Source organism: Diadema antillarum, unplaced genomic scaffold, assembly GCF_040938485.1.
Source record: "Diadema antillarum isolate AM-2024a unplaced genomic scaffold, OU_Dant_1.0 seq00000481_RagTag, whole genome shotgun sequence".
Lineage (NCBI taxonomy): Eukaryota > Metazoa > Echinodermata > Echinoidea > Diadematoida > Diadematidae > Diadema > Diadema antillarum.
Genome location: NW_027271445.1, coordinates 833,337 through 847,038, shown reverse-complemented (window position 1 = coordinate 847,038; position 13,702 = coordinate 833,337). Strand labels below are relative to the sequence as shown.

General features: G+C 39.8%; 1 protein-coding gene across 1 annotated transcript in view; it reads right to left on the bottom strand.

Moving 5' to 3' along the window:
• Positions 1–7,103: 7,103 nt before the first annotated feature.
• LOC139733512 (tetratricopeptide repeat protein 39B-like) overlaps positions 7,104–13,702 on the bottom strand; it is a 28,735-nt gene continuing 22,136 nt past the window's right edge. Inside the window, exons 11-16 of the mRNA XM_071644321.1 lie at positions 12,822–12,983; positions 11,546–11,743; positions 10,875–10,986; positions 8,692–8,815; positions 7,826–7,942; positions 7,104–7,365 (exon numbers count right to left, since the gene is read on the bottom strand). Of these exons, the coding sequence (XP_071500422.1) occupies positions 7,104–7,365; positions 7,826–7,942; positions 8,692–8,815; positions 10,875–10,986; positions 11,546–11,743; positions 12,822–12,983 (975 nt within the window). The remainder of the gene's footprint in view (positions 7,366–7,825; positions 7,943–8,691; positions 8,816–10,874; positions 10,987–11,545; positions 11,744–12,821; positions 12,984–13,702) is intronic.

The following is a 13,702-nucleotide window of genomic DNA, read 5'->3' as shown; positions in this document are numbered from 1 at the left end:
GAATGGGTCATTTTTTCTTTCCCCTCCTGAAATATTCTGTCCATGGCACTCATTATTTGTTTATTATCACAGGCAGAGGTTGAAAAAGAGAGTTTTAATCATGTGTGCTCTCCTCAAAATTTGCCTACCGGTATATATTTTGTCCTGATTTTTATCCTGACATGTGTAATACCCTCTAACATTTTGTTTGTAGTGACTTTCCTTTCGTAGGCAATCCCAATGATATTAGACATGTGTAAGTTGGATTCTCTCAAATATTCGGCATGCCTAGCCTCAGTACTTGTCTGTGGAAGTTTAATGAATTTCAAAATTCATGTGATGTCCATGCCCAAACAACAACAAAGAAGAAGTAGAGTTGTAAAGCACTGGTATTTCTGATGACATACAATCATATATATGGATCATCTCGCATCAAATTGTTTTGACATTGTCATATACTTGATGAAAGATTGAAATTTATTAAAAGTGTCATATTATATAGATAAAAGTACAGATTGTCGATCAGAGAATCACATAAAATGTTATATTTTCAGATATATATGTTGGCTTACTTTTGAGCCATTACATTTTAAGGTACATTTGTTAGCTTACTTTGAACCAGAAGTTTATCATATAAAAATATTTCAGTGACTTGCCTGAATATATTTCCTCCTTCTTTCTGACTTGCCCAAGGCCACAGGGCAGTTGCCCATGTGTGGATCATGGCAAAAACGGCTTTTGTGCCAAACACTCTTTGCAAACCCCCTGTGGGTTCACGCTCTTTATTTGTTGTGTATTGAAGTAGCATGTTACACATGTACAAGGTTTCAGATGGCGTTTGCCGAAAAAACAGTATGCTGAAAATAATACCTTGGTGTTGAAGCATTAAAAACAACTCAGAACAAACAAGTCTGTTTTCTTTGTGTTTTTGTATTTCTTTCATAGCAGTTTACTCTTTATTTCATCAATTTTACATTTTGTAGACACTCTTATGTACATCACTGTCTCACCATGATATAGCTATAAAATACAAATCTATCTTAAAATTTCATTTTGTAAACAAACATCCAAATACTCAAATGTTAAAAAACAATCTATGAACTGCTTAACTGATAGAATAATTTGATAATATTCTGATATAATCATATTATACAGTATTCATATGTCCACTTTCTCATTTTGTTGGAATGTCAGTTATGTCAACCAATCTGCACATATCTTATTCATGAAAGCGTGAAGTTTCTTGGGATATTGGTCAGATTTTATGGTCAAGACCTAGAAATTTGGCAGAGATCAGACAGATGGCCAAACATAGTAAAAGCAAGAGGGGCATTGCTAAGATAAGGGACCACTACTGCAAAAGGGATGTAAAAATCCTAAAACAAAAGAATGATGCAAAAACTAGCCTCAACATACATTATTAGACATCACTCATTTTTTGACATTAGTTGGATGTCACTGTCGACAGGTTTAAAACTACCAAATCTATTACCATGAACATCACTAGCAAGCCTAGATGACCATGCCTAGACATAACTGTGCACTTCATATATTTCAAGGTTTTTTTTTTGTTTTTCCAAAATTTTGCAAATTTGGTGCTACTAGCAAATTTCACTAACTCTGATCTCGACATGAATGCAACATGAACATGTACGTTTTTCTGTTCACATGATTGTGAATTCAACCATTAGCAAAATTGTTGGGAAATCCTGATTTGCCGGGAAAAAAAAAATAGACACGCTGAATACCTCTGGGCCCTGTTTTATGAAGAGTTAAAATTGATTTTATAGTTGATTTCAACTGTAAGTCTAAAGCAGCCTGTGTGGTAAGGAAATTTAAAATTGATTTTATCTTCTGATAAAACGGGGCCATAGTGTATACTATGGGGGGGGGGGGGGGGGGGGGCCTTAGCCCCACCGTTGGTACCGGACTTTCCTTAGCCCACTTTCTGTTTACACTTGTTTTTGCGAAAGTGGGCTAGCCCCACCGATAATCCCGTACTATCTGGCCCTGCAAAATAGCAGGGTTAGCACCGCAATTGTGGTGCCAAGCAAGCGAGTGTAAACAGAACAAAAAAAACAATCCTGGGCTAAGCAATGGAGATGAAGTCCGACCCCCCACTGACCAATCAGAAACGAGGTAATCAAGCGCTGCCGGTGCGTGCGTGTACTTGTACAGTGCACAGCGTAATCATGAATATTCATGTGGTTTGGAAAGAACAGGGCTAAGAAATACGAGTGTAAAAAGGTCAGTTTTCTCCTTAGCCCAGGACAAGAGCTTAGTGCGGGATTTATTGGCGAGTGTAAAAAAATGAAAATATTGGTACGGGACTAACGATAGTCCTGGGTCAGAGAAAGTACCGGGTTAAGAAACACAAGTGTAAAAAGGGCTTTAGAAAATCACATTTTGGCATAACACTGACCTTCATTGCTCAGGCCTAACTGTTCCCATGGCAACACCGTGACCTTAGGATTGCCTGGCCCTTTATTTGTTCATACACTTCTTAGCATCTGGCCACATTACATCACATACTGGCATACAGTAACTTATCCCCATACCCAACTGGCCATCATGGTTGAATAATGCAACAGTCCCATACCCAGAATATTGTGATGCAATGAATATAGTGCCTTCAGTATAAACAAACTGTCAGAAAGTGCATAACGGAAATATTTTTATCTTAATAATAGTCATCATTATTACCATCATCATTATTACTATCATTATCATTATGCCGACTACTATTATCATCATATTTTACAGTATGGAAATTCTTTGTATGTGTGTGTGTTTGCGCTTTGCGCATGTGTGTGTGATTACACCGCATACATTAAGACATGTAAATATTTTGTTCACTATCTTTGGTCAACATGAATTTAGAGTATATTCAGTTTACTGTCAACCGCCAGCGATATTAGAAGCATGCAGATTTTGTCTTCCCTACTAGACAAAGGATGAAACATTTATCACCCACAAGTTTCCAATTTCAAACTATAAGCAAAAAAAAAAAAAAAAAAAAAAAAGTCAGCAATAGAACACTGCTGTAAGCAGATAAATAGATGTCAATGCACCAACTGACTTTTCTCTCAAAGAAACAAATAAATAACCTTTCAAATAAACATGTACACAACAAGCCATTGACAAACACAGAAATGTGCGTACATGAAAAACATCAAATCTCTTTGAGTACAAAATAAATAATGAACATAGAGAGATGGACAGACAGACAGACAGACAGGACTTCATAGGGACACAGTGCATGAACTATGAATTCACCAGGAGATGAAGAGTAAAAGGTTGTAGGTGTGTGACGCACATTTTTAGGACAGACAAACAGAATGGCTATTACAGACATTAGCATAACAGAGTAACTCTGTTCTGTGGGAGATGTATGTCAGGCACATTTTCACAAAACACAACTACAGTCCATTCTAAGGAGGAGTGCCACTTGAACAGGTACATCATAAAAGCTATTCTTGGATTTGAATTTCTTCTGAGTTTCAGTTTGAGCTTGCAGCTTTCTGAGATGATGAGTGTTTCCACACTGTTAAACAAATATTTTCAGAGAGAGAGAGAGAGAGAGAGAGAGAGATACAGAGATAGTCACAGCTTTATATCGTACACATGACAACATGTGCCAATCTTAGGACAGCTCTGCTGTGAAATTCCACAGTCAGCAACAAAGAAATTTATTTATACACAAAATTTTCTCCCTGTTTTCCTGAGAATATCAACTACGTCTCTTGACAAAGTACTTGACAGAGACAAACAGGATCTACCTACTTTATCATGCACCCCATCATATTTTGAGTGCTGGGGTATCTCTACACTATACAAGCTGCCACTGGAAGTCAGGCCAAAATAATACTTGCTCAAGTCTCCCCAAATGACAGTCGATAACATGCTATGGAAAGTGCAGCATTTTACCTTGAGAGTCCAGAGGTATTTGTGGGAGACCCTATTAAACGTCACATGAGTCATAGAATTCCAATACTCATTTCGCAGGAGAGTGATTTCTTACGCATTCACACACTACAAGTGGTTCTTGTTTAAGTAATGAACCACTGCCTAGCCTTAGCCATTTGCACACACTGTATGCTATTAAATAGTAAAATGAATACAAAGACTACAAACATCTCAGAGAAAATAATTGAATAAACTAAAAGTTTTAGCACAAAATTTCCTACCAACTGTCTGGTTATAATACTCCTCCATTATTATGCACACAGATGTATTTGGTTAATGTAATTACAAATCACATCATGTCCATAGAATTTAAAAAAAAATAATAAAAAATCTGAAACTCATAGAGACGGTCAATTCGAAAGAATACAAACAGGAAAATGTTATATACACTTTATGTCAATCTTTTTCTTACAAGCCTATGCACAGTATGTGGTACACTTTAGATTGATTATTTTTTTGAAAAATCAGAGACAAAACAACAACAACATTAAAAAAAAACAAAGAGAGAGAGGAAAAAAAAAAGATTACAGATGGTGTTCCCTGCTAAAGCTGTGAAAACCTATGGATAAGCATAGTAGCAAGTGATTAAACTTAGTGGTACGCAGTGCAGAAGCCTCTAGTTTGTGAACACAAAACAAACACACACATACCAAAAACAAATTTTCCCTTCTTTAATACTGTGTGTATTTGGTTGGTGAAAGTGTGTGTACAGAGAAACCCCATAATAAAAAGCTTGTTTTTTTACATATTTAATGAGGTGAATTCAGTTGTCCCGATTGCCCATTATTGTACTGTATAAGATGATATTCTCGTACACAGATATTTTTGCGAATGAGGAGGTCACAGACATTTTCGCGAATGGAAATCTAGGATATCTTAAGTGTACTATTATCCCAGCGCATAGCGACATTTTCGCGTGTTGTTAAATTCGCGGTCCAAGAGTGATTCGCGACATTTGCGAAAATTAAACCCTCGCGAAAATAACAGCTTATACAGTATGAATAACGGGTCTCCTTTTTTGTACATCTACAAGAAGATACAGGTTGTAATGAGGTAAAATCTGTACTCCCCGCAAACCTTAATGAGCCCTCCCTGTACATAACACAAACATTCATTTTGCATTGCTCACTCACCCTAGATACCAATACACGATACTAGACTCTAGAAAGTATATCTCGTAAAATGAATACTAACATGGACCTCTTTCACATAAAAAATGGAGTTGACTGAATCTCCTATAAAATAGAAATACTTCTGCACCATTGCAGTCACATTATTTCAGAGCAGTGTCAGCTAAAATTCCTATCTAGGACTACAAAAATAATGACTACCTGAATACATTGTAGCAAATGTCACATCACATTGTCTACAATAAGTACTGATAGCAATGACATCATGTAATATACAAAGAAATAAAGGGGGAAAACATAAGATGGGCCACTAACTAACAACACTCTGCATTATTGCTCTTTTGTGCAAACTTATACCTGAAAATTTGCCTACATGAATACGCTTCTTCTGCAAAGCCTGTGATAAATATCAACACCCTGCCTGCTTCAATGTGTGCAAGTGCAAGTAGGTGAAAGCTACCAAGTGATATTCGATCAGCACATTTCAATATCTTTATTTCCCCTGTTTGTGTGATGACAGTAACATGCGATATAGCAAACTCTTCACAAGTGAATACTATCAGACCAGAGACTAAACTCTGAGGACCTGGGTATTATTCAACTTACATGATGGGTGCAATAAGCACTCAACATTTTGACATTTGTTTTATACTAGTATCTCAGAATTCACCTTGACTTACACAGAGGTTCAACATCTGCAACTTTGTCATTATAGGTATTAAGAGTTGACTGCATTTCGTTTCATCACTTTAACAGGATATTAGGTGTGCAACAAAAAGTGTGTACTTCATCAAAATGTACAACTTACAAGAAATTGCACAAGTTCCATTAAGACTCTGCTTACAGCTAAAAAAAAAATAATGAAAAAGAAAAAGAAAAAACGCAGGAAAGATACTGAAATCAATCATGTACACGTACACACACTCTGCATACACCATTCCAAATGTCCCACACACATGGTTGATATCATCACAGATTGCACTTGCCATGGACACACACAAAATGAGCTTAACTCTATTCTCTCCAGTAAGTGGGCGGGCCTCTTGACGATCCCATTGGAATTACAATTTCTGTTGAGACAAAGGGTTAAGCTGATAATGAGAACACAGAGTTTCCATTTGTCCAACAAAGGCATACTGCATCCAGGACAACAGCTGATCGCATCCGGTGCACAATACAAAATGTACATAATATTAGTCAAGAGAATAGGCCGACGGTACAATTTCTCTCCTAGGGCTTTGGTCAGAAGTGCATGTTGCGGAAGCTGGCAAAAAACTTGATGCAGTAAAGCTTGTGGAGTCACATGGATCATCAGAATACATCAGAGCACCGACAGTGGAGCGACAAAAAAGAGCAGACTCAATAAAGTTAACCGTGCGGGACATGGAACGGCCTTTTTCTCCCGTCTTGGCACAAATGCAGCCTCTGGAACACACATGGTGCATGAACTGACCTTTGCTATGACACACATACTATGCACGTATGACTCCAAGCTTCTTTTGTCGCCAATGCCTTGGTTCACTAGTGAGTGTTCACTCCCTGCATCTCATCAGCCCATATGTTACTCAAGCATAGGCTTCTCTGAAGAAAAAAACAAATCACATAAATGCACCATTCAACCATTTATGAGAAAAATAAAACACTTAACTTGTACATATCCTCCCCTTTGTTTTACTTTTTTTCCTCCAGTGGCTGTATTTGGTCCCATTTAGCTTTTTTTTTTCTTTTTTTTTTCCTCAAAGCAACTGTGGAACATAGCTAATGTCTCCATAGGTGTATTGCTTCCATTTCATCTACCTTCTCCACACACCATCATTCTCTTTCAAAATCAATCACTTGCAAGATCCACTACACAGCATTGCTAATCTCTCTATACCCTGTAGTGTTCCTCTCTTGCTCTGAGTACATTCACTAGTCTCATCACTTTGGTCCTCCTCCTTCTGTTCCATTGGGGTGAGATGTTCAGTATCCCCTCTGGGAGGCTCACATGATGCACTTGTTCACCATGTTGCCATGGAAACACCATCCTCAGTTCAGGGTATCCTGGGAGGGAGAGGTGCTCGGTCCCGACGAGGAGTCCTGTTCCTCCACCTCCTCCATCCCGGCAGCTTCCTGGGCCAGTTCGTCGGCCGGTCCGTCGGACGGGGCCTCCTCCGACAGCTCTTCCTCGAGGTCCAGGGGCTCCTGGACCCCGTTCTGGGACTTGCTCATCTTGGTCTTCAGGTTCTCCAGGGCTGCGTGCATCTTAAAGTGGAGCCTGTTCTCTAGCACATACTTCTTGTGGTGATGCCTGCAAGGGAGAGGAAACGAGAGCCAGGGGTTGAATGCTTGCCAAAACAATTACATGGTAGGGAAAATATCCATCGAGGAAGACATTTATCTTTGAGTACTCCGTAATGAAAATTGAATAAGAGTTTTTGTTCTTTAGGTGACAGAAAACATGCCAAATTGTATATGCACTAAAAAGATACTGTAAAAGTGGAAATATTCAGTGTGGGGAATTTTTGTGCATCTTACATTCTGCTTGTTTTATGTAACACTATTCAATGTTTTGATTCTTTGGAATTAAAAACATACAGAATTCATCTTACTCGGCCGAGTATGAAAAATTACTTACAAGAAAGTGTGCACTTTTACAGTACTACTAGTAGTTGGCAGCTGTGTTGGTTAACACTTCCCCTTAATCTTGAATGCTCTCTACACATGATCTTACTGAGGAAGATTGGACACACTCCCTTTCCTGAACCCACCTGCACTGAGTGAGGAATGTCTTGGCTTCTGGCAGTCTGTCATACTGCAGGTAGAGAAGGCCGAGCTCTAGCGTGGCATAGGGGACGAGATAGTGGTCATACTCCAGCTCCTTTTCACTGGGAGAGAGAATGAGCAAGGAGGTATCTGTACGGTAAATACAAACTCACAGAGAATATGTCTCTCATTTTTTGGCACGACCTCAAGCGAACTGCATCAGTGGATTGCTACTGGTTACAGAGAAAATACACATGTGTCAGATGCTATCACATAGTGATCCACGGTTTTGTTTGTTTTAAGTCTTTCTTGAACGTCCACTATTTCCTATTCACTTCAGCGAACACATGGGCATGAGATCTCATTTGCTTAAAATTCATAATGACCACAAGGGAAACAAACAAAGGAGATTCACAGAAATGGGCATTGCACATATTTTGCATGATTAATCAAATCCTCCTGATTCAACGTTAGCATTTAACAAGATAGAATAAAAAGATCCTCATGCATTGGAATCACTTCTTAGTGATATTCATACAAAGTATTTGCTATGGGTGCACAACTTTTGAAATCCTCTTCATCACTATATCTATAGTTGAATCTTAAATTAGCAACATCTGTTACAGGAATAAAAGTTCCTGTTTTTCATCCATATTAGCAAATTCAGTATAATTCTTTCCAAGTTTAAGCAGAAATAAAGAATTAACCAGTTCCATCTGATCATTGTTAAATATGAGACCAGTGACATTTTGAGGTGCCAATGTAATGATCACAAGGTGACGAATTCTGCAGCAAAATTTCCCCAGGATGCAGTGGGTTAAATGAAGTTACACAGAGCTGAAATATTTGGAGCAATTGCCAGGTTTCTCACTTGCTGATGACTTCTTGGAAGCAGAGTTCAGCCTGTGAGGGTCTGGCCAGGTGACGCAGTGTCATCCCCTTTAGCAGCATGGCCAGGCTATAGTCATCCCAGTAGCAGCTGCTGCCTCCGTTGCCTGACATAGCAACATGGATGGGAAGATAGATAAGAGATTATTCACATTCGCAGCTCACACAAAGTGCAGAAAGCATCTGCAAAGGAGTCATTTACCCAGCACTGACATGCAGGGTTTATTTTCTGACTGAGCAACAAGAGCTGATCTGGAAAATTGAGCAGGGTTAATTTCTGGGAAGGAGTACTAACATAATAGTTGTCATCTCATGGTCAGAGGTCCTTCACTGGTTTATCACAGCATTCTGAGCATGATTTCATTTCATTCTGTAAATGATGTGTTACAAGTGAAAATGAAAATTAAACCTAATTCTCTCTTCAGGTCACAACAAATAATAATATCTCTTATTAATCAAAAAAGTTTATGGGACACCATGATTGTCTCAGTGAAAGGAAAAATTGTGATGGAATGCTTAAACAAGAGACCCGCGGGTCTAGCGCTCACCTGAGTATCGCAAGTTCACCTTTTACGCAGTCACTAATCTAAATTATTCACAGCTCTACCAAAATTTGACGAGGCATTCTCAAGTGGAAGATGAAAATGTACAATAAGGGCCCAATTTTTTCAAGATTCCTTAATTTGGGGGAATTGGGGCCCCCTGGGGCCCTCTGGGTGGGGCATGGTGCCCAGTTTGATAAATTGAGATCCTGACCACCTAGGGATGCTACCTGCCAAGTTTGACAAAAATCCATCATGAGGTTTTCAGGAAGAAGATGAAAATGTACAATTCAGGCCCCCATTTGGACCCTTCCAACCACCCCCCCCCCCCCTACCCCCAAGAGGGGCACCCCTGGATCTCCTATGAACAAACTTGAAACTACAGTCATTAATGTACTCACTCATAGTATTATCTCAGCTCTATAACTTCTGATTCTAGAGAAGATTCTTAAAGATTCCTTCATTTGGGGGGTTTGGGCCCCCTGGGGGCCCCCTGGGCGGGGCATGGTGCCCATTTTAACAAATTGAGATCCTAACCCCCTAGGGATGCTACCTGCCAAGTTTGGTGAAAATGGGTCATGGGGTTCTCAAGAAGAAGATAAAAATGTACAATTTAGGCCCCATTAGGACCCCTCCTCACCCCCCCCCCCCCCCCTGGGTCCCAAGGGGGGCACCCCTGATTCTGCCATGAACAAACTTGAAACTACAGTCATCAATGTGCTAACTCATAGTATTAACCTAGCTCTATCACTTCTGGTTCTAGAGAAGAAGATTTTTGCGGATTCCTTAATTTTGGGGGGTTTGGGCCCCCTGGGGGCCCCCTGGGTGGGTCATGGTGCCCATTTTAACAAATGGAGTTCCTAACCCCCTAGGGATGCTACCTGCCAAGTTTGGTGAAAATGGGTCATGGAGTTCTCAAGAAGAAGATGAAAATGTACAATTTAATAGGCCCCATTAGAACCCTTCCCCACCCCCCTCCCCTGGGTCCCAAGGGGGGCACCCCTGATTCTGCCATGAACAAACTTGAAACTACAGTCATCAATGTACTAACTCATAGTATTAACTTAGCTCTATCACTTCTGGTTCTAGAGAAGAAGATTTTTACAGATTCCTTAATTTTGGGGGGTTTGGGCCCCCCTGGGGGCCCCCTGGGTGGGGCATGGTGCCCATTTTAACAAATTGAGTTCCTAACCCCCTAGGGATGCTACCTGCCAAGTTTGATGAAAATCGGTCATGGGGTTTTCAAGAAGAAGATGAAAATGTAAAAAGTTTACGCACGACGCACGACGGACGACGCACGACGGACGACGGACGACGGACGACGGACGACGCACGACGCACGACGCACGACGGACGCCGGACGAAGGGCGATCGCAATAGCTCACTTGAGCCTTTGGCTCAGGTGAGCTAAAAACATAATGGATCCGCCTTAGTAGCTGACATTAATGATACAACTGTATGTCCAGGTGAAAAGCTGACCCTCATACAAGACTTTGTGCTACTTTTCCACTTTCTTGTGAGTGACACATCACTCTTATCAATCTCATGGTATAATCTCCAATGAACATGAACTCCCACTGAGATCTTTAAAGTGAGATTACCCAAAGAATGGACGAACACTTACCCTTTGTTTTCTTTAGCTGTTGGAGAGTTGATTCTGTAACCAGCAGAAATGGTTCCAACAATTCCTTCTTCTTGGCCAATATTGAAAAGCCATTCCAGATGTATACAAGCTCCTTTGAGTAAAAACAGAACACAGAAATCAGGGATTATCTCACTATCCATGTGGTGATCATCTTTCATAACATCACCTAAAAATGCTTCTTCCTCTCTTGAGAAAAGATGGGCTCAAACATGGTTGGCTACAATTCATACTCTGCCAAATATTTCATACGTAGAATGCCAAGAGACATTTTCATTAAAATTCTCAATAACGTGGAACAGACTGAGTACTTGCTGGTACGGTATAAAACATTCGGGAAAATCAAGTTGCCACAGAACTGTACCAGTATCACATTCACACACAAACACACACACATACACACACACACACACACACACACACATGCACACACGTACACACAAAGTGAAAGACAGCACTGAAATAATAAAATGCACCAGTGAAGGGATGACATAACAGAATCATTGCCAAAAAAAACCCAAAAACCACCAGTTCATTTTGATGGGGGTTTTTTGGTTTTGTTTACAACAAAGAGAAGCAGTGGATGTAACCTTTGACCTCACGAACATATCAAACAGAAAAAAATTGGTATGAAAAGCCGAGGGCATGCTTACTAGTCCAGCTAGGGCATACTTGGTGCCATGCACCATGTGCTTCTTGGCCTTGGAGACGGCAAACTTCTCCATTGGAATGGATTTGCCCGCGATGCGCTGCTTGAGGGTGGGGACCTTAGCAAAGAGGTCGTTGACCTTCTCCACATCCTCCTCCTCACACATGGCGAGGAAGCTGGCTTGCAGCTGGAAGTAGATAGCCTGGTGGAATTTGGATGGTGATAGAAATTGCACTCAAATTACAGATTTGTGCATCAGAATACGAGTACATGTATCATACTACAGAATGATATTGAATCAATTATAAGGAAAAGAACCAGCACTGGTTGTTGGGCAGAAGCTCATTAGTCCATAGATACAACACTTGTCCGGTTATCAGGAGATCGTTGGTTCATATTCAACCCAAGTATGTATGTTCATTATTACTTATCATGGCTACTACTAAAACACTGAATGATTGGTGCTTACTATTGTTGATGAAGGGCAATTTGTCAATCAGTTGTGATACTGAACCTTTCTATCTCTCCTTGAAATGCTGCGCTGATTTCTGTGATATTTACTGTAAAAGTGGAAATTTTCGCGGTGTTGAAATTTTCGCGCATTTCGTGCAACCAGAAACTAGCGCGAAAATAAAAGCACGTGAATATTTTTGCTTGCCATGCGTTCCTGTGCGTGATGTCTTGATTCCGCCAAATTAAAAACATGCGAAACTCTTCTGACCCGGCCAAGCGCGAAAAATTAGTCGCGCGAAAATATCAGCTTTTACAGTACGTGGCAAAGTATGAATGTCATCAGCTCACTTGCGAAAGGTATGAACTCCATCCACTTTGGATTTACCGACGCGCACTTTTGGATCTTACCACGATGACACACAAACTCATTAATACCAACAAGGGTCATTCGCTTAATAAGCAGTGATCTACTTACTGTCAAACATGAAATTTTATTGGTATGAAATTTTCAAAAATTGGAGCCGACGGCCTTTTTCACGGCATGAAAATTTTGTGAAGTCCCTCTGGCATTCAATGCATATGGTGCAGACAAGGGCCTTCTCGTATTTTAATTTTGCAAATCTTGGCTCTCGTGAAATCAGCAAAATTGAAATGCACATGAACATTCCTCATTTTACAGTACTTAGGATCTTTTAAAGGTGCCTGAATGTTACACAAAACCTTTGATTTTTGTTTTGTTTTTGTTTTTACCATATTTCTCACAAATGTAAGAATACAAACAAGTAAAAAGCAGTCATGCTGTATACAAATATTGCACGGCATCTGACCTTTGACCACCTGCTCTCCTCACACAGCTTATTTGCATACTGCGCTGCCATTTGCCAGTCCAGTTTGAAGGCGTGGCACCACATCAGCTCCCAGTAGCACAGGTGGTGGAACTGCCGCCACTCGTGTTGGGATGCTATGCACTCCTGGAACTTCTCAATAGCCTACGAGAAAGTAATATCATTGTAACAGTAAAACAGAACTTTGTCAGAGAGCCTGACATAAGGAGAGAGAGATAGACAGATAGACAGCCCCAGCAAGAAAAAGAGAAAGAGGGCGAGAGAGTAAGATAGGAAAAGGAAAAAAAAAGGAAGAAAAAATAGGTAGAATGAAAAAAAACTAAAAAACTAAAAAAAGTATAGAATAGAGGAAAGAAAAGAATGATAACTGAAAGTGAGAAAGAAATAAAGAGTGAAAAATGTTCTAAAGCAGGAATTCATTAAACATTTTAATGACTGGAAAATCTGAATACAAATTCCTTTCAGATGATAACAGTAATTATTTATCTAAGGTGATTTATGTGTTAATGGTAATTTTGATTTTTAAGGGGATTAAGTGAAAACAATGCTGATCTCATAGCTACATGGTAAGACGACTATCTCTGTTTGCAGGGAAACATTGAGGATATCTTCCAGCAGATACTCTTTCACAAAAAGATTAGTCTTGGTCCTGAGCTGGACCACAAACTCACTGAAGTTTTGAGAACCAAGTCTCATCCCAGAAAGAATTATGAACACATAGTGAACAGCAAAGCACCACAGTCTGAGCCTCTATCCGCAAAAAAAAAAGAAAAAAAAAGAGGAACAACAACGAAAAAACCCCTAGAAAAGCACTCTGAGAGCACAGACCTCCTCTAAGCAGGTTTTTCCACCACTGATCTTGT